The 20,764-nt window shown below is 41.3% G+C and overlaps 2 protein-coding genes across 2 annotated transcripts in view; one reads left to right on the plus strand and one right to left on the minus strand.

Moving 5' to 3' along the window:
- Positions 1-603: 603 nt before the first annotated feature.
- Positions 604-5,046, plus strand: pcmtd1 (protein-L-isoaspartate (D-aspartate) O-methyltransferase domain containing 1). The gene is made up of 6 exons (XM_024009704.2): positions 604-927; positions 1,083-1,249; positions 1,465-1,567; positions 1,841-2,012; positions 2,959-3,082; positions 4,239-5,046. The coding sequence occupies exons 1-6, from the start codon at positions 788-790 to the stop codon at positions 4,625-4,627; spliced, it is 1,095 nt and encodes a 364-aa protein (XP_023865472.1). The 5' UTR covers positions 604-787; the 3' UTR covers positions 4,628-5,046.
- A 3,319-nt stretch (positions 5,047-8,365) lies between these two features.
- Positions 8,366-20,764, minus strand: part of sntg1 (syntrophin, gamma 1) — a 63,012-nt gene continuing 50,613 nt past the window's right edge. Inside the window, exons 15-19 of the mRNA XM_024009260.2 lie at positions 14,762-14,833; positions 12,003-12,155; positions 11,545-11,637; positions 10,481-10,591; positions 8,366-10,282 (exon numbers count right to left, since the gene is read on the minus strand). Of these exons, the coding sequence (XP_023865028.1) occupies positions 10,106-10,282; positions 10,481-10,591; positions 11,545-11,637; positions 12,003-12,155; positions 14,762-14,833 (606 nt within the window). The 3' untranslated portion in view covers positions 8,366-10,105. The remainder of the gene's footprint in view (positions 10,283-10,480; positions 10,592-11,544; positions 11,638-12,002; positions 12,156-14,761; positions 14,834-20,764) is intronic.

Genomic DNA, 20,764 nt, shown 5'->3' on the forward strand with positions numbered 1-20,764 from the left:
CAGTTCCAGGTTGGATGGTGTATTAATCCTTCCAGGTAATTTTGTCCAAAATTAAGTTGTAGGTTTGACCTGGAGTGAAGGTTATGCTGTGGAGGGTAGCATCGTGTATATATCCCTGCTGAAAAATCCAAGTTTATCTAACTCCAAATCTATCTTTTTGTAAAAAACATATTGAAAAATGTGAGAGCTCACATGCAGCTGTGTCTCTCTCTCTCTCCCTCCACTTCTAAAGTTAAAATGGATGCATTGTCACAGAAAGTACAGACACATTTATCTAGAGGAATGTTTGTGTATCGACCAGTCTCAATAGTAAAAGGGACCACTCCACATCAACATTTAGCAAAAGAGCTTTGATATTGCTTGGATAAATCTCTATGCACATATGGTTCTGTCCCAAAAGTGCATTTAAAAAGGAAGTAAGTGTGTGGATTGTTTCTTCCGGGTATTGACCAGTTGAATAGGATGCCTATGCATTTCTCTACGTAGTCTCCATCTGTAACTACATGGATAATTCCTTCTGGGTCTATCCACAGACTGACGTGCCCTGCTATACTTCTAATCTTACATCTCTCAACATTGTCTCCCTCTCTCTCAATTCCCTAGAGTTAGCCTGTCTTGATATGACAATGGTGTGAAGTGGCCCCGAGGGAAGAAGAAGAACACAACCACTCAGTCCCTCAGGTGTCCTCTTCATCTTTCCATGCCACATTAAGACAACAACACAGCGCTCCACTTTTGGAAAGAAGAGTTTTGCACCCGCTTTTTGTTCTACTGTTTCTTTCTCGCCATGGGGGGTGCGGTGAGTGCCGGGGAGGACAACGATGATCTGATTGACAACCTGAAGGAGGCGCAGTACATCCGTACGGACCACGTGGAGCAGGCCTTCAGGGCCATCGACCGCGGGGACTACTACCTGGTTGGCTACAGGTACTACAGTACCCATAATGCTCTGCACAGCATATTCAGTTTTGTCTTGGGGGTGAATCCTAACTTGCATTGATGTACATTGAAGACTAAGTGGAAGTTACGATTTGCCCCTTAGTAAAGGTGTTCCTGAAGATAACACTTTATCAATACTGCAGGGACAATGCCTACAAGGACCTGGCTTGGAAGCATGGCAACATTCACCTGTCTGCCCCCTGTATCTACTCTGAGGTGATGGAGGCACTGAAGCTGCAGCAGGGACTGTCCTTCCTCAACCTGGGCAGTGGGACTGGGTACCTCAGCACCATGGTGGGACTCATCATAGGTAATGATGCTGCTGTTTTTTTCCTATGCTTTCAGGGAAATCTTGATTTGATTATTATATAGTGATGATATACATTGATGCTCTAGCCCTAATTTGTTAACCTATGCTTAAATAACACACATGAACAGCATATGAAGTCAAACACAGACTTGCATCTTCTTTCATAAATGATGTGTAATCACTGATAATGAAATGTAAAAAAAAAAAATGTGCAGGTCCATTTGGAGTGAACCATGGAGTTGAGCTCCACAGGGATGTGGTGGATTACGCCAAGGAGAAACTGGATGACTTCATCAAGAATAGTGACAGCTTTGATAAGTGAGTTGGATGCTTAATCAAAGTGTTACAAATGTTATGTAGGGTGTAATGGTGCATGCAGTGAAACTCTAGTCAAATAACTAGCTGCAGTTCAGTTAGTATTTATGTGCCTGCCAACTCCCAGACATGGAAATTGCCGCCTTAAGATTGTGTCTTGCAAATGGAATACAGTTGAATGTGTTCAAATCTGTTTGTTTATTTTTACGTTTCTTCTCAGACTGATAGAAAAACGAATTGGCTTACTTGTATTACTTTTTATTTTGTTTTTGTCAGGTTTGAGTTCTGTGAACCCATCTTCATGGTGGGCAACTGTCTGGAGATCTCGTCAGACAGCCACCAATACGACCGTATCTACTGTGGTGCGGGGGTGCAGAAGGATCATGAAAATTACATGAAAATCCTGCTCAAAGTGGGGGGTATTCTAGTGATGCCTATAGAAGATCAGGTAAGCGGTAGAATGCCTCTGAATATTGCAGAAAACATAAACATCATCGTTATTCACGATGATGCCGTGACCATCGGGAATCACAGAGGCTGCATCCGAAATGGCAACTTATTCACTGTAGTGTACTATTTTTGACCAGAGCCCTGTTCAAAAGAAGTGCACTATTTGGGACTAGAGTGCCATTTCGGATGCAGATGACGTGAAATAGCCGTGGCCTGCAATGACCAATGATGTTATGATTCCCAGCCGTTGTTATTGTGCATCAGAAGCCCCTGAACGGGGACTTACACCATCAGTCTTCTCTATTTTTGTCCTCCGAGAAATTGGTAAATAGCAACAACACTTGAAAAAGAATGACATTGTGTGGCACTCAAGCAGGGAAGGGAACCCAAAACATGTTTTTAAGGGCTTGCAGAAGCCCACACAGTCMTTCATCCTGTGAAATGGAAAGTCTAGCTGCTTATGTTGTTTTTCTGAAAACGGTTGAAACTCCTACGTTGCCAGGTTGGTTTGGTGGCGCAATAAGGAGATACAAGGTTTTGATGAGGAGAAATTGAGGCCAAAGGGCTGTGGCAGCTTAAGAAGCTTAGGTACACCACAGTTCTTCTGGATCAACGCCTCTACATCACGGCCAAAACCAGCTTTTTGTCAAGTAGATATTTGATTTGAAAGCACCAATGTCCCTTTCTGGTGTGGAACTAAAAATGCATATAATACACGTGATGTTGTCGCTCTGTTGTCATGGTTATTGACTGTGTTGTTATCATGGCTGGTATAAATTCTCCATTAGCTAGTGGAATGGTGGTGGTGTTGTGGTTGGTATGTGTCTAGTGGATTTGGTGGTGTTAACATGGTTGGTATATGTTCTCCGTTGTCTCAATGGCCTGATGCTGTTGTTATCGTGGTCACTATACAGTAACTGTCACTCTTTTGTCTCTTGTTGCAGCTGACCCAGATCACCAGGACTGGTCAGTGTTCCTGGGAGAGTAAGAATATCCTGGCTGTGTCGTTCGCTCCTCTGGTCCAGCAGAACAGAGCTGAGGGAAGCAAGCCTGATACAGTAGAACTGCGTGAGTCCTCTCTATCCCCCGTTCTCTACTCTATCCCCCGTTCTCTACTCTATCCCCTGTTCTCTACTCTATCCCCCGTTCTCACTCTATCCCCCTCTTCTCTACTTCTAATCCCCCCGTTCTCTACTCTATCCCCCGTTTCTCTACTCTATCCCCCGTTCTCTACTCTATCCCCCGTTCTCTACATCTATCCCCCGTTCTCTACTCTATCCCCCCGTTCTTCTCTCTACTCTATCCCCGTTCTCTACCTCTATCCCCGTTCTTACTCTACCCCGTTCTCACTCTATCCCCCGTTCTCTTACTCTATCCCCCGTTCTCTTACTCTATCCCCCGTTCTCTACTCTATCCCCCCGTTCTCTACTCTATCCCCCGTTCTCTACTCTATCCCCCCGTTCTCTACTCTATCCCCCGTTCTCTACTCTACCCCCCGTTCTCTACTCTCTATCCCCCGTTCTCTACTCATCCTCCCCGTTCTCTATCGATCCCCGTTCTCTACTCTATCCCCTGGGTCTTATTCACTAGGCATCAAAAGGAAGAGAACTGAAACAGGGACAGAGTACCTGTTATTCGCCCCCTGAAAAATACTCATTTTCCCTTTGCCACATTTTGCTACGGTGTGCATTAGTGAATATGAACCTGTTATTTTCTGTTCTGTTCTCTGTAAAAAGACACATTAGCACAATTCCCCCTTTTGTTTAGTTTTTCTATCTATCTTTTGAAGTGTAAAGTAAGCCACACTTTTTAAGTCAAAAGATTTATTTAAAGTTAAAAGATGGACGTTTCAATAAATATTAATAATAACTTTGCTTTGACTGTAGAGGCCTTGCTGCCCTGCAGGGTGGATACATAATACAAAATATTTCAAGCACTAATGGATTTTTCCGTTACTTATTTTTCTATAAATGAAGATGAAGTTTGTATATTGATCTGTATTATTGATGTTTATATTCGTTTTTTTGTATTTATTGTTGTGAATGCAAGGCTCTTGAGAACGAGACTTTGGTCTCACCATGATTCCCTGTCGAAATAAAGGTTAAATAAGTATTGTCCCCAAATGACCGTACAATATTTGGAGCTCTTGTGTGCTGAATCTTAATAGAGAATGTTATTTGGCTAATGTGATTTGACCTTCCATCTTTGTCTCTCTCCTCCTCAGCCCCGGTGTCTGTCAGGAGCCTTCAGGACCTGTCTCGCATCTACATCCGCCGCACACTCCGAGATCTGACCAACGAGGAGAGCCCTGACAATGGCCTGGTGCAGAGGGCGCCCCAGAAACGCAAGCGCAGGCGTTGCCGGCGGCGACGTATTAACACTTACGTCTTTGTGGGCAACCAGCTGATCCCCCAAGCCGTGGAGAGCGAGGAGGACGAACGGATCGAGGAGGAGCAGCACAAGGAGGAGCAGGAGACGCAGGAGAAGGAGGAGGAGAGAGACATTGGCAGCATTGAGATACTGAAGGCAGTAAATCTACTGCGAGATAAAATCATGACTTTACCTCTGCCTGAATCGCTGAAGGCCTATCTGTTACACTACCGAGAAAAATGACTGATGGCTCAACCTGCTGGCATCCGTTCTAATGGATGCAATGCCTGCTGAGATGCTTTTCCTCACTTTCCTGTCTTCTTTTTTCAGTGCAGAAAGATGTAGCATTATTTTTTATTTCTCTTAAAGGTGAACCTGGAATGGAGACTGAGAGACTTCCTGGTTGTCTTGGATACTATGATCTGTTTTTTTTTAATGTTGTCTATTGTTTTGGATTTGTATATCAAAGCTTTATTTAAAAGCCTACTGAATGGAAAATCATTTTCAAAGATATTTTGAGGATGTAGATGTTAATATTCCAGCAAATTGTCACTAAATGAAATTGTATAAAATAAAAAATGCTAACTATATTTGTTAAGAATATGATAATGAAAAGATCCATAATTTTACTGCAACTTTTTCTAGAAGCTTTAAAGAACTTATTACGGAATAAAGATGTACAATTGCTGAATGGAAGAACCAGAGACAAATGCATGTACACCTCATATTATTTGAATCAAAGACTATTATGGAACATTTTATGAAACATTTTTCTCGTGAATCTTTGAAGGGGCAGTTCTTTCATTGTTCTTTCCTCACACTGTTATGTTTGAGTAGAGTGATTTATAATGCTGCGTGACGATGAGAGATCAGTGGGACTCGGACTAGATTGCTTTGTAATTTCAGCTAGAGGGAGTTCGTAAATCTATCAGGAGTGTTATCAGAATGGTTATATCCTCATATTTTATCTCACTTTGCTCTTAAGTAACATACATTAAGCTTTTATATGAATAGGCATTTTAATTTGGTGATACACTTTTATGGCCTTGAGTGATTTGTCTAGCAGACTTCTTTTCCCATCTTTTTTGCTGACTTGCAGAAGGGTTTATAATCATCATGCCAGTGGTTAGGCTACTGGGGAATCTAATTAATGAAAWTTTTTCTAATGGTGAATGAAAATGGCCTTCTCATAAATGTCTTGATCCGAGAATCTATTTTTCCCCCGGCACAGCATCTCTAGTTCTTTATCATGAGGACCTTAACACTTACAGTACTTCAGAACAAACAAGAAAACCCGCTATGGACTCACAGGGGTATTTGAGTCATATAATATTGTGTAGTGATAAGTGGTATGGATTCTCTTAAAGGTCATGTTTGTCATCTTTGGCCCACAAGACATCCACTCATGATCATTTGGAGGTGATGTCCTACATGATCAAAGATATACTATTACTTTGTATATGAAAAGAGGTGGTGTGTTTTTAAACCACAAAGAATGACCCGAGGCGGGTCATGGCACAAAAACTCACAATACGTTGTTTTGTACTGTATTTTCTATTTGCAGCAGCGCAAAATCACAATGATGGGAGATTTTTGGAATCCTTTCTCTGTACTGTTGGTGTATTCAACATAGCGAGCACCTTATTCTGTTGTCCTAAATCATGAAAAGAGAGTTGTCATCCTTGGGTTGATGTATGTGGTTTTACTGTGGACGGGAGCAAATGACAAGACGCATGGTATTTGAGTCAGGTAGCTGTACGTGTATCAATTATCATTTTATTGTGAGACTCCCAGTTTAAGAGATGGCTTTTAAAATGCCATCACTTCCGCTCCTTCTCAAGTGATTCTTGTTTTATGGCAATGTGAAAGGGGACATTCTGACCACAGTGAAGTCTAAGAATGATGGGGTGCTTCTACAGTACATTCCAGAAATGCTTGAAAAAGAATAGCATGCTCAATACCCATTGGTAGATGTCACGTTTGTGTTCATATTTGACAGTTGCGTCACATACTTGGAAATTCCTGATTGATCTTGCTTTGAAAGAATTGTTATATTTCAATAGCTGAAATGATAGTTGTTGATATATTATTGAGGTTACATTTTGTATGAACATGACAACAGTACAGTAGCTGGTTATGATACGTTTGGTTATAAAATCATTTGGATTAGGTTTGATTTGTTGTTGTAGCGCCCTCTTGCTGTCACAAGGCACTGCGAAGTCTTCTTGTATGTAGATCCATACTCCACTTGTGTTAGTTCTATGGCTAAACAGGCATGTGCTCAAAGCCTTCCATCTTGTTCTGGTGTAGTGTATACTATTTGGGTTTAACATGGGGTTAGTTGATTTCTATATATTGGTTATTGTATATTGTGAAGATCCTGTAGACCTTTTTCCATCATGACCTGAGCAGTGTTCGCATTGCCAGGAAAACGTTTGAATTGTAAGCAATAATACATAAATTACTTTAACTACAAAAAAGAAGCAGCAGAACCGTATGGCTCTAATTGGCAAAAACAACACATTTTTACAGTCATTTACAATAATCAAATCTCTGAAAAATGCAGAGATGCTAAATTATGTACACATGAAACTGTTGAAATCATTATTTACAATTGGTACAACGGCAAAGTTATGGTGGACATAATTCAGGAGTCATATTACCCCATGTACCAGAGGTGATGCGTTATCATATGTACAGTAATACTGGATAGAATTGTTTGGTTCCCCAAATGGTCCCCACAGTAAAGACCCAATTCCAAGCCTATGTTATGGTCTTGCCTTCAATTAATTTGTAGAAAGGCAGAACTATTGTTCTGTTTTTTTTCTTATCAGGCTCTTGTTGATATCTCAGTGTGATGGCAGTTCATTGTTGAAATGGTGTCAGTTGTTCCCTCTGTACATACACAAAATAAAGGTCACAGACTTCATATTTTGCCTCTGTTTAAATCATTAATGCCTTCCCACTGTCATAGAGTCCCACAGCTACTTATTGTAGCGCCATGCTTTTCTCACCCAAGTATTTCAGTTTCAATTCTTCCTCTTTGCCAAGGACTCAGTGAGTCGTGGTTTAATCTTTGTCTAATTTCTGTCTACAGAAGTAGCATAGCAACAGCCTTAACCCGGCACTAGCCCAGCACTGACTGTAACCCAAAAAATAGTAAATTGTGGTCATAAAATAAATTATTCACAAGTATGTGGCTTTACATCTTTGGCTTTACTGTCAAACAATGTGTCTATTAGCTCAAGTTAGGATCAAAATGTTATTCACAAGTCGGCCACATGTTATAAAATGTTTTATTTATAAAAAATTAAAAATAAATAGCCACCCCTTCAATCTCTTGTTTTGAAGTGTTCCAAGCCAAAGGGTATGTGAAAGAGATAAGTTACGACGCCGAACTGCCGTCAGGTCAAGACCCTGGTGAAGACGACGAGCATGCAGATGAGCTTCCCTGAGACGGTTTGTGACAGTTTGTGCAGAAATACTTTGGTTGTGCAAACCCACAGTTTCATCAGCTATCTGGGTGGCTGGTCTCAGACGATCCCGCAGGTAAAGAAGCCGGGTGTGGAGGTCCTGGGCTGGCGTGGTTACACGTGGTCTGCGGTTGTGAGGCCGGTTGGACGTACTGCCAAATTCTATAAAACAACGTTGGAKGCAGCTTATGGTAGAAATATTAACAGATTTTCTTGCAACAGCTCTGGTGGACATTCCTGCAGTCAGCATGCCAATTGCACGCTCCCTCAAAACTTGAKACATCTGTGGCATTGTGTTGAGTGACAAAACTGCACATTTTAGAGTGGCCTTTTATTGTCCCCAGCACAAGGTGCAAGTGTGTAATGATCATGCTGTTTAATCAGCTTCTTGATATACCACACCTGTTAGGTGGATGGATTATATTGTCAAAGGAGAAATGTTCACTAACAGGGATGTAAACAAATGTGTGCACAAAATTTGAAAGAAATACGCTTTTTGCGCATATGGAAGATTTCTGGGAACTTTTATTTTAGCTCATGAAACATGTTACCAACACTACATGTTCAGTATATTATAGAAAATATATATTCAAAATTCACCATGGGTCATCATCATTGAACTTGGTAAAGAGAGCATAAGGGTGTCAACTATTTCGTCTCTGTTGAAGACATCCAATTAATAAATGTCTTAATCCTTTCAAGTAATCCTCAAGTAATATTATACATATTCCTTATTTTCCTTTTATTCATTTGGATGTCAACCTTTATTTACATCTTAAGGAAAGATAAAGAAAGAAAAATAACATTCCCGAAAGGGTTTATTCAATTGTTGCAGGTTGTATTTAGAGCAATATCTTCCAGTGAGTATAGGTAAAGACATTTTCACACAACCACATGTTCTGAATCTGTCTGACTGTGTTGGCTGTAGCTAGCACTTAGTCTGAATCCTTCTCAATGATTCAATTGACTTAATGATTGTGAATCCGCCCTTAAAACGAGTCCTGACCAGGTTGGGTGTGTGAGAGATTACTCTTCGCTGAAAACCTTGATTAAAAAACACCTCTCGACTGCCCCTCTTCCTGACAGACTCAGCATAGCAGCACTCATCCTGTCCTCTCCTCCACATCAATAAAAAAGCTGTGCTTACATCCAAAACCTGAGCCATTTCTTCTCTGCAACTCCCCATTCATTTCTGTTCTGTTGAAAGGAAATTGTATATCATTTGACATGATGTGATTTATATTTATAGCATATCGGAACTACCTCAGGGGCAACAAAAATAATCTGGTGCCATAGGGTTGATTAGTGTATACATGTGTGTATAATCCATAATGCACACACATTTCACCGTTTATTTGTTGAATTAAAGGATGTTTCCAGATAAATCAAATCAAATAACATAGATTGGAGAAAACTAAGTGCTTTCAACTTCGTTATACAACCACACAAGAAAAAATACTAAGCTATGTAACACTGCAGTTTACGTTCCCATCTTTTCAATATTCATGAATCTAATAATTATTCACGATTATTAGGAAATCAATCGGTTTAATTGATGAAAAAAATTACTAACATTTCTGTATGACTAATTAACACTTCCAGTGATAAATGTTGGCAATATTAACTTAGTGACTGTCCTTAAAATTATAATCATCAGAATTCAAATTGTCTTGAAATCTTCTTTTGTCAGGAAGAAGATAGCAATTTGTTCATAGTCCTCAGTGTATGTACCTGTTCAAAAAAATACACTTGAACCTTCAAGAAAATGATATAATATTGTAGAAAACAGTTTGTCTCCATTTTCACCATGGAAATAAAGTTGTGTTATGTTTATCAGCAGTGTGAACAACACATGTGAATCATTGTGAATTATGTCTGAGGACCTACCCAAAGACAAAAAACTAAATTCAGAATTGTTTTGTCATCCATTCTCCATTCATTGGTTCTGCGTTCACTCCTCCATATTAGAAAGTTGTTTGAAGTACAGTGCAATGTACAGGTCCAAAAGTTCACACAGTTATCATCCCTTTCTCTGATAAAATATAAAATGTGTCTTTCTGGAAGAAAAAAATAGGTCTGCCAATAATAGTCCATTTACATGTTGGATTCACCTGTCTTTGTTCATTGGATGACAGTACAACATACTCGTTTGTTTTGTCTCCTTCTCTCTGGTCCATGATGTAGTGAAAGTGCAGTGTCGAGAGGGAGTACTCAGGGGAAGGGAAGGAGAGGGGGTGAACAGGCTCTGTCAGGTAGAGTATTTGATTTTGGATGTCTGTGTATTACAGGTGAGAGTGGGAACCCCCCCAGTGGTCGTCGCAGCACCTTGGCTCTCCAGAAACATTGGATCCAGGCAAGCAACTTTGGCAGCGAAGAACGCATGGATACAGTGAAGCACGGCAAAGAGGTTAGAAAATTCCAGCTCCTGGGAAACAAAAGATAGACAGTAAGTATTTCATGTTTTAGTATAATAATACAAAAAAATTGTATGAATGCACAATACAGTACATCGTTGTTCACATTGCTATCAGATGATAATGGCTAAGAAAACATGATACAAATATGATATCTGTATTGGCTGATTTCACAGAGAGGATTTCACAGAGTCAGAGAGGTTTGTTACCTTGGCTTCAATAGCTTTATTGTCCTGATTTTGGAACAGAAATTTGATCTTGCTCTTCCCATCATCAGAGGACCCTTTCAGTTGGGAAAACTTGTATCTCCATAGCACTGCCTATATAGGGGAAGGAAGTAAATGTGGTTGGAGATGGTTTATAAAGAAGCTTATCTTCTCTAACTGAGATGGAGTCAAGCGTTACAGTAAACTAGCTGTTTATCTAACTGAATTACAGAGCTAAATGAATCCTATCATGTTTTTCCACCTAATATTTGAAAATGTACCAGACAGTGCACTTATAATAATAAGTCATAACTTCAGCAGGAAACTCAGTGTGGATTGTAGAGTCACCTGGAAGATGACATCCTGTTGTGAATGACGATTGGAATCTACTACAGAGTGATGATAAACTTCCTCCTAATTGTCAACCATTTTGTTGGGCCCGTCTAGAGAACGTGAAAGCGTCCACGTCACCTTGTTCTAAACCAGTAGCCTGAGTTTTCAACATTGGGTAGGTCGGTTTTAATTTGTGTCAATAGAGTTCGAGCTCTCCCTCTGTATCACTGTCTGTCTTTTGAATAGAATGTACATTTATTTGCCCGTGGTAAGGAATTTACACAAGTAATATATGCAAATTAATTTATTCACATTCCATACAAAACAAGATATACGTGTACAAAACAATAGGAAGCAACACTTTCCCCCCTAGGGGCTCCACACAGATCTGAATCCTGGGAGTGCAGAACAAGGCCGATCTCCAATCTGATTAAATTATTAAACATTCCCCACCATGTGTATAGTTTTACAATTGCCGTTTAAATACGAATTGTAATTTCATGCTTGTTTTGATAAACAATACCCTGCCTATCAGCAGTAGGCTAGGCTACTGCAARACTCTCTGGGGAGAAAAAAATATGCCTCGCTGTGTCAGAATTAGGCCCAAAAACACAGAGAACAATGTAGCTGTCGATGTGTCCTGTTTGTCCACATTATGTATTCTAGTGGAGTAGTTCTGGTGGCTCTCAGACTTGGTAAATGTCCAAAGTGGATGTACCAGTAATATAACTTACCTTTGAAGCAGCATCGAAACAGACAAAGCCCATACTGAAGTCTACGGTCAGTCCCATCAGGTGGCTCTCCATGATGCAAGCGTATGTTTTACACTATGGAGGGGAAACAGTGCATGATGCTAGTCACTAGAGGCATATATAATAGACAGCATAATCTTCCACAGCTAAACGCACAAATATCAGTTGTTGTGAGAGGATGAGCAAGCTTGGCCTGTATAGTAGAGTATGCCACTGCTTCTCTTTATCACTTATCAGTTTATCTCCTACCATTGTTTAAGCAGGATGAGCCCTCCCACATAGCTCTGCCTCACTCCCCACCCCTACCTAAAAGAGTTTGGTTTTGATTGGTTTCAAGTGACAATTTTGATGACAGAGAGCTTGGATGTTGCTTTGGGGGGCGTTGAAACCTGCCTGGAAATTGATTTATGAAAAAGTTCTGCCTCTCATCTATTGTGTACCTGTATTCTCTCCACCTCCAGGAAGGTAGCCATCTGAAAGGCCTTCTCCCAAATGAGCAGCTCACACTCCAGCTCTACGCTGTAGAACATGTCCTCCCCACACTCCGTTTGGACACTGAAGCAGTGCTTCCGCTTGTCCAAGAGGTCACTGTCCTGAGAGAAACACGTTAGTCATGCCTGCCATCACACCTGGGTTCAATTGGTATTTGTTTTCTTTTAAATGCTTTGAGTGGTTTCATTGAGCCTGCCTGGAATGCCAGATGGGCGGGGTTTGCACATTTGGGACAATTCTATTGGTTCCGTTGCTCCTGACAGGCTCAATCATAATCAAGTACAGTATTTTAAATGTTTCAAATATTATTTGAACCCATGTCTTGCTATCATGCTGATAATGTGCACAAGGGACAGTGAGTGACTCATACAGTGGCTTGCGAAAGTATTCACCCCCTTTGGCATTTTTCCTATTTTGTTGCCTTACAACCTGGAATTAAAATGTATTTTTTTGGGGGGGGGGGGTTGTATCATTTGATTTACACAACATGCTCACCACTTTACAGATCCAAAATATTTGTGTGAAACAAACAAGACATAAAACAAAAAAACTGAAAACTTGAGCGTGCGTAACCATTCACCCCCCCAAAGGCAATACTTTGTAGAGCCATCTTTTGCAGCAATTACAGCTGCAAGTCTCTTGTGGTATGTCTCTATAAGCTTGGAACATCTAGCCACTGGGATTTTTGCCCATTCTTCAAGGCAAAACTGCTCCAGCTCCTTCAAGTTGGATGGGTTCCGCTGGTGTACAGAAATCTTTAGGTCATACCACAGATTCTCAATTGGATTGAGGTCTGGGCTTTGAAAAGGCTATTCCAAGACATTTAAATGTTTCCCCTTAAACCACTCAAGTGTTGCTTTAGCAGTATGCTTAGGGTCATTGTCCTGCTGGAAGGTGAACTTCCATCCCAGTCTCAAATCTCTGGAAGACTGAAACAGGTTTCCCTCAAGAATTTCCCTGTATATAGCACCATCCATCATTCCTTCAATTCTGACCAGTTTCCCACCCAGTCCCTGCCGATTTAAAACATCCCCACAGCATGATGCTGCCACCACAATGCTTCACTGGGGGGGATGATGTTCTCGGGGTGATGAGAGGTGTTGAGTTTGCGCCAGACATAGAATTTTCCTTGATGGCCAAAAAGCTAAATTTTAGTCTCCTCTGACCAGAGTACCTTCTTCCATATGTTTGGAGAGTCTCCCACAYGCCCTTTGGCGAACACCAAATGTTTTTGCTTATTTCTTTCTCTCAGCAATGGCTTTTTTCTGGCCACTCTTCTGTAAAGCCCAGCTCTGTGGAGTGTACGGCTTAAAGGGATCCTATGGACAGATACTCCAATCTCCGCTGTGGAGCTTTKCAGCTCCTTCAGGGTTATCTTTGGTCTCTTTGTTGCCTCTGATTAATTCACTCCTTGCCTGGTCTGTGAGTTTTGGTGGGCGGCCCTCTCTTGGCAGGTTTGTTGTGGTGCCATATTCTTTCCATTTTTTAATAATGGATTTAATGGTGCTCCGTGGGATGTTCAAAGTTTCTGATATTTTTKTTAKAACCCAACCCTGATCTGTACTTCTCCACAACTTTGTCCCTGACCTGTTTGGAGAGCTCCTTGGTCTTCATGGTGCCGCTTGCTTGGTGGTGTTGCAGACTCTGGGGCCTTTCAGAACAGGTGTATATATACTGAGATCATGTGACACTTAGATTGCACACAGGTGGATTTTATTTAACTAATTATGTGACTTCTGTAGGTAATTGGTTGCACCAGATCTTATTTAGAGGATTCATAGCAAAGGGGGTGAATACATATGCACGCACCACTTTTCCGTTTTACATTTTTTATACATTTTTTAAACAAGTAATTTTTTTCATTTCACTTCACCAATTTGGACTATTTTGTGTATGTCCATTACATGCAATCCAAATGAAAATCAATTTAAATGACAGGTTGTAATGCATTCAAAATAAGAAAAATATCAAGGGGGATGAATAGTTTTGAAAGGCACTGTATACTGTACTGTATGCAGATTAGAAATCCAGTGATACACTTAAGGGGATGTGACAGACATTGGCTGGAATTCAATCACCATGCATTTTAGTATTTCAGAAAATCTGTTTCACATGTTGAGAAATGCTGTTTCACATGTGTAATTCAATGTGTTATGGGTGGAGGGACATAGTTGACTATACATATAGAAATAACCAGTTATGTGCACGGCACGAATGACCAGCTCACTCAGTATGTGACGACGAACCTGGCTGAGTGAGAAATKAATAAGCGGAGCTGCTGTTGCTGCTGTGAGGATTTCAAAATCAAGTGTCAACTCCCTCGTCCCAGCCGAGACATGCTGCTGTGCATAACAAATGCACTCGTGAAAGAGCATTGCAGAAAAATTCAATGATACCTGCCAGGGTTTCAAAAAAGTATAACTGCTTCCAATAGCAGCATTTTGAGTTTTACTGTTTTGCACTGTCATATGAAAGCGAATCCAGTGGTCAAGAAATTGATCAACTCTAGCCTTGCAAAGACGCATTGTGCGTAGAAATTGTGCAATATCCACACATTCTATGTCACAACTCTTTCCATTAAAATGACAAAGGACACATAGCACAGATCTCTTCTCTTTTTCATGTCACCTTTCAAACACAGACCCTGAGATTTGCTACTCAGCAGTTTCTAAATACAGTACCTCAGGCGTAAAAGTTGTTGACATACCTTTAAAACTTTACACATGATCTCGTACACAGTGTAGCTTTTCTCCGCCCTCGTCCAGTCCCATGTAGTCACCTGCAACATTACACATGAAATACCCTTTAGTCTTCTATTCAGATGGATCCCTTTGAAATCTTTTTGAAGTGTAATTACATTGGTCTGTTTCAGTTTCCTTAACTTTAATATTTTATATCCTACTTGCACACTCTGTGTTCCCATGTTCACACTTGTTACGGGTTTGTTTTTTCTCTCCACTTCGACGTTGGTTAGCATGTTAGCACGATAGCTGAGGTGCGCACTGATAGGAGTCACCTCGTTAGCCACCTGTGCTGCTGGCCCAGTGCATCAGGGGAAAGGAGATGTTGGGAGAGCTAAACCTCATGGCAGCTGAGGTAAGATTTCCAGCTCAACCACTTTAGTTAAGAAAGAAGCCTGAGTTTTGATGTTTCCCCTGTTTGTTTTGCTCTATATTCTCTTTACTCCCTATCCTAAGTTGGTGTGGGTTTTTCTTTCAGTGCACCGGTGTGGTGATGAGGTCATCCATTTTACAAATGTTTTTCTCCATGGTGTAAGGGCCTGAAAAGTGAGCTTGCAACAGTGACCCATATTCTCCATATTCTCACTGGCAAACTCACAGGTGCGGTATAGCTGCAATCTGTATTGAAAAGCGCTTATGTGCTCCAACAGATTTGTTTTCATGTTTGAGGTGTTGTCCTCCAAAAACCTCTCTCTCAGCAAGCTCAATGGACCTCTGACCAGTGGCGGTCAGTGCCGTTTAAGATGAGGGAGGACGATTATTATAAAGTTTTTCATGAGCTTGGCCTTATTTCTATTACAACATATTGGATGACTGTCATTCATAGTCCATTCACCCAGTTAAATGTAACAGCGATAGGTTTAGGCTACTACATGATTCTCTAATTTTCCCTATACCCATCATGAGTGGCTCCCGTGTGGCTCAGTTGGTAGAGCATGGCGCTTGCAACGCCAGGGTTGTGGGTTCATTCCCCACGGGGGGACCAGGATGAATATGTATGAACTTTCCAATTTGTAAGTCGCTCTGGATAAGAGCGTCTGCTAAATGACTTAAATGTAAATGAGGTTGCTACTACCTAGCCCCCCATACTGGTGGACCGCAGACCAGATCCAGACGCAGAACGGGGTCAATGCGGACAGCGGGTCCCCCCAAAAAACTAGTTCAGGCTTCGACCCCTGGTATCATATAAACACACATAAGACATGGAAGAATGCATAGAATTGCAGGATTTAAGCTTTCATTTAACAGCAAAAAAATCTCAACTACTCACTATATTTTATGCACCGCAGTGCTAACTAGCTGTAGCTTATGCTTTCAGTCGTAGATTCATTATCTGATCCTTTGATTGGGTGGACAGCATGCCAGTTCATGCTGAAACAGCTCTGGTATGTTCGAGGACGTCCTCCGGAAGTTGTCATAATTACTGTGTAAGTCTATGGAAGGGAGTGAGAACCATGAGCCTCCTAGGTTTTGTATTGAAGTCGATGTACACGGAGGAGGACGGAAGCTAGCTGTCCTCCGGCTACACCATGGTACTACCCTACAGAGTACTGTTGAAGCTACTGTAGACCTTCATTGCAAAATACTGTGTTTTCATCAATTATTTGGTGACGTGATTATATTAAGTATAGTTTTATCTAAAAAGATAACTTTTTAAATGTTTGCATTTTTATTTTTATGAAATTTAGTGAGGAGGATGGTCCTCCCCTTCCTACTCTGAGGAGCCTCACTGCTTCTCACATAATGTCCAAACACTAGCTTGTTCGGACTGAAACCGAGAGACTCCTGAACAACCTCCTGTGCTGCATGGGCACTAGAGGCATCCCTTCATCCCAGTCTTTCTCGAACTCAAAGTAGTAAGCTCTCAACATAGACTGCAAAGTCTGATGAACTCTCTCAAGAGCGCCTTGTGACTGGGTGATATGCACTAGAGGGGCAATGGGTAACACCCAACTTCTGTAGCACTTGCTGGAAGATCTTTGACATTACATTTTAACCTTAGTCAGACTGCACTATCTGCGGATATAAACGTTGAAAAGGATTTCACAAGGCCCTTAACAATACTGGGAGCCATGATGTTTCTCAGTGGAATGGCCTTGGGGAAACGAGTGGCAGCACACATGATGGTTAAGAGAAAATGGTTACTACTCTTTGCTTTGGGCAAAGGACCAACACAGTCCACCAGAACACTGCTAAAAGGTTTGTCAAAAGCCGGTATAGGCTACAAAGGTGCCACTGGCACAGTTTTGTTCGGTTTACCAGTCAGCTGGCAAATGCTACAGGATTTACAGTAAACCATAACATCATGTTTCAGACCAGGCCAGAAGAAGTTACGCAGGATATAATCACAAATCTTGTTCACCCCAAGATGGTCTACCATACTTCCATCGTGAGCCAACCTCTGTATCTCTTGTCAGAGTGTAACTGGAACGACAATTTGAGATACACTGGGCCTATCATTTGGACCAGAAGTGGCTTGAGAACGCCATTTCTTCATCAGAACACCATCTCTGTCAAAGTGACCCATGAGAACTTCATCAAACTCTTCCTCTGGACGTATCTCAACAAAAAGAAGGGAGAGGGAAGCATATTTTCTCTGTTCAGCAATTAGCTGCTTCCTAATTCAACTGTAGGGAACCTCTCTTCTTTCAGCGGTCCTACCAACTCGCTCACCTTTGGGGTTTTCAAAGGAGAGGTCAACTCAGGAGGTTTACTGAAATCAGGACCACACAAAGGTCTCAGACAGATTAAACATGGTGGGATCGCTGACATTCTCCTCAACACTATACTTGCTCTCTGCAATCTTCTGAAACATAGCACGTGTAACAGCAAAAACTGGGAACACTCTAGGGTATTTGTCTGATAACCCATCAAGTTCCTCTACTCTGCCCACAAAAAAACTGGATTTGGCACAACCTTCCCTCAAGTCAGATTGCTGCCCAAAATGAATGAGAGCCCTTTCACAGGCAGGTTAGGCCTCACTCCAATGACCACAGGATTAGAAACAAGATCAGACTTGAGTTCCACAACATACAAAGAAACTTTGATGCAGCCCAGCTCCACGCCTTGAACTAACACACTGTCACGAGTTGCTGAAGTATCAGACAAAGGCAAAACACCCTCCAAACTGAAGGATTGGGCTGCCACAGTGTCTCGCAGTATTTAACGGCTGCTTAACATCATCACCACTCTGAAGAGACACAAACCCATCAGAAACAAAAGGTTCATACACAACTGATAAAAAGTCTGGCTGCACGCTCTTCTTCTTCTTTTCTGTATTCTAACTCAAGTTCCCTTTTCTTGTACTCAAACTTACATTTCTGTTGCTCTAGTTTTGCCTTTAGTTCTAACTCCCACAATGGCACGTCTTCAGGGTTTATTCTACCACCCGTATCACCCTTTTCATCAGCCTCTCTGAGAGTATTTCCTTCAGCACCAAAGCAGCATTGAGTAAATTTTCGACCACTACTTTTGGATGGACAGATAATACACTGATGTCATAATGCTTTGCAATGATGATCAGATTCGCCTTTGTACAGTTATATTGTATTTCCCAAGTTAGGTCTTTCACAGTCACTGGTTTTCTTTTTTTATTCAGACCCTTTGTATGAGACTCGAAATTCAGCTCAGGTGCATCCTGTTTCCATTGATCATCCTTGAGATGTTTCTACTTGATGGGAGTCCACCTGTTGTAAATTGAATTGATTGGACATGATTTGGAAAGGCACACTCCTGTCTATATAAGGTTGACAATGCATGTCGGAGCAAAAAACAAGGAATTGTCCGTAGAGCTCCGAGACAGGATTGCGTAGAGGGAGAAATCTGGAGAAGGGTACCAAAAAATGTCTGCAGCATTGAAGGTCCCCAAGAACACAGTGGTTTCCATCATTCTTAAATGGAAGAAGTTTGGAACCACCAAAACTCTTCCTAGAACTGGCCGCCCRGTCAAACTGAGCAATCGGGGGAGAAGGGCCTTGGTCAGGGAGGTGACCAATAACCCGATGTTCACTCTGACAGAGCTCCAGAGGTCCTCTGTGGAGATGGGAGAACCTTCCAGAAGGACAACCATCTCTTCAGCACTCCACCAATCAGGCCTTTATGGTAGAGTAGCCAGACGGAAGCCACTCAGTAAAAGGCACATGACAGATCGCTTGGAGTTTGCCAAAAGGCACCTAAAGGACTCAGACCATGAGAAACAATATTCTTTGGTCTGATGAAACCAAGATTGAACTCTTTGGCCTGAATTCCAAGCATCACATCTGGAGCTAAACTGGCACCATCCCTACGGTGAAGCATGGCTGTGGCAGCATCATGCTGTGGGGTTGTTTTTCAGTGGCAGGGACTGGGAGAATAGTCAGGATCGATGGAAAGATGATCGGAGCAAAGTACAGAGAGATTCTTGTTGAAATTCTGCTCCAGAGCGTTCAGGACCTCAGACTGGGGTGAAGGTTCACCTTCCAACAGGACAATGACCCTATGCACACAGCCAACACAACATAGTAGTGGCTTCAGGACTTCTCTGAATGTCCTTGAGTGGTCCAGCAAGAGCCCGGACTTGAACCCGATTGAACATCTCTGGAGAGACCTGAAAATTGCTGTGCAGCGACGCTCCTCATCCAACCTGACAGAGCTTGAGAGGATCTGTAGAGAAGAATGGGAGAAACTCCCCAAATACAAGCTTGTACCGTCATACCGAAGAAGACTCAAGGCTGTAATTGCTGCCAAAGGTGCTTCAACAAAGTGCTGAGTAAAGAGTCTGAATACTTATGTAAAAGTGATATTTCAGTTTTTTGCTTTGTCATTATGGGGTATTGTGTGTAGATTGATGAGGGAAAAAAACTATTTCATCCATTTTAGAATAAAGCTGTAATGTAACTTATTGTGGAAAAAGTCAAGGGGTCTGAATACTTTCCGAATGCACTGTACATTATGATCAAATAGCCACATGATCCACTGTTAAAACTGTAACTTAAAGCAGGTACAGGCTGGAGGTTGCACAGAATTTTCACAACTTTCAAGTTTGCGCTCAGCCGACCTGAAATTCGCTCAATGCCCAAGAAAATGATAGGGAACGTTGCCCACTAGGTTTGCCTCCGAAAAGACAAACTAAAAGAAAAACCCACAGCAACTTGTTATAGGGAGCACAAACAGAATATGGAACAAAACAAAATTAGGGAAAACCCTAAACTCACTAATGTGGTTGAGCTAGAAATTGCACCTCAGCTGAAGTAAGGCGTAACTGGGGGCTCCTCCGGGATAAACCTACATCTAACATCAATCTCGCTTTATATTTTAGTTTAATAGCAGCAAAACAATTGTCATAATAACTAATATTCTGAGTTGTGGATGTAAACACAAGTACTGATATGGTTGGCATAACATAATAATACTGATGTGGTAATAGTGATCAATCAAATGAAAAGCGATGGGCCACAGACGGTCATCAATCAGGTGTGGTATTATAATTGTCGTCCAGCTGTATACATGTACGGTTTAATAGACAATAACAAAGGTGGAAAATGTGTGTAGGACTCATTATAGGCTGGACAACAATGTACACATTTTCAAAAACATTTGTCACATATTTTCAGAAACTAGTTTCGATACATTTATGTGGTAACCTTTTTTTTTACAGACTGGTATTTAGCAGGTACTGTAAGTACCAGAAAGTATCCATTGTTGACACAGTTTCTTAGTGAAATATCAGGTAAGTACCAGTGGTGGAAAAAATACCAATTGTCCTACTTGAGTAAAAGTAAAAATACCTTAATAAAAAATTACTCAAGTAAAAGAGAACGTCACTGAATAAAATACCACTTGAGTAAAAGTCTAAAAGTATTTCATTTGAAATATACTTAAGTATCAAATGTGCGGCAGGTAGCCTAGTGGTTAGAGAGTTGAGCCAATAACCGAAAAGTTGCTAGATCGAATCCCCGAGCTGACGAGGTAAAAATCTGTCATTCTGCCCC

Source organism: Salvelinus sp. IW2-2015, linkage group LG19, assembly GCF_002910315.2.
Source record: "Salvelinus sp. IW2-2015 linkage group LG19, ASM291031v2, whole genome shotgun sequence".
Classification (NCBI taxonomy): Eukaryota; Metazoa; Chordata; class Actinopteri; order Salmoniformes; family Salmonidae; genus Salvelinus; species Salvelinus sp. IW2-2015.

Coding starts and splice junctions, on each gene's coding strand:
- pcmtd1 (XM_024009704.2), top strand. CDS start 788: ATGGGGGGTGCGGTGAGTGCCGGGGAGGACAACGATGATCTGATTGAC. Junction 1,568..1,840: donor AATAGTGACAGCTTTGATAA/GTGAGTTGGATG, acceptor TGTTTTTGTCAG/GTTTGAGTTCTGTGAACCCA. Junction 2,013..2,958: donor TGATGCCTATAGAAGATCAG/GTAAGCGGTAGA, acceptor CTCTTGTTGCAG/CTGACCCAGATCACCAGGAC.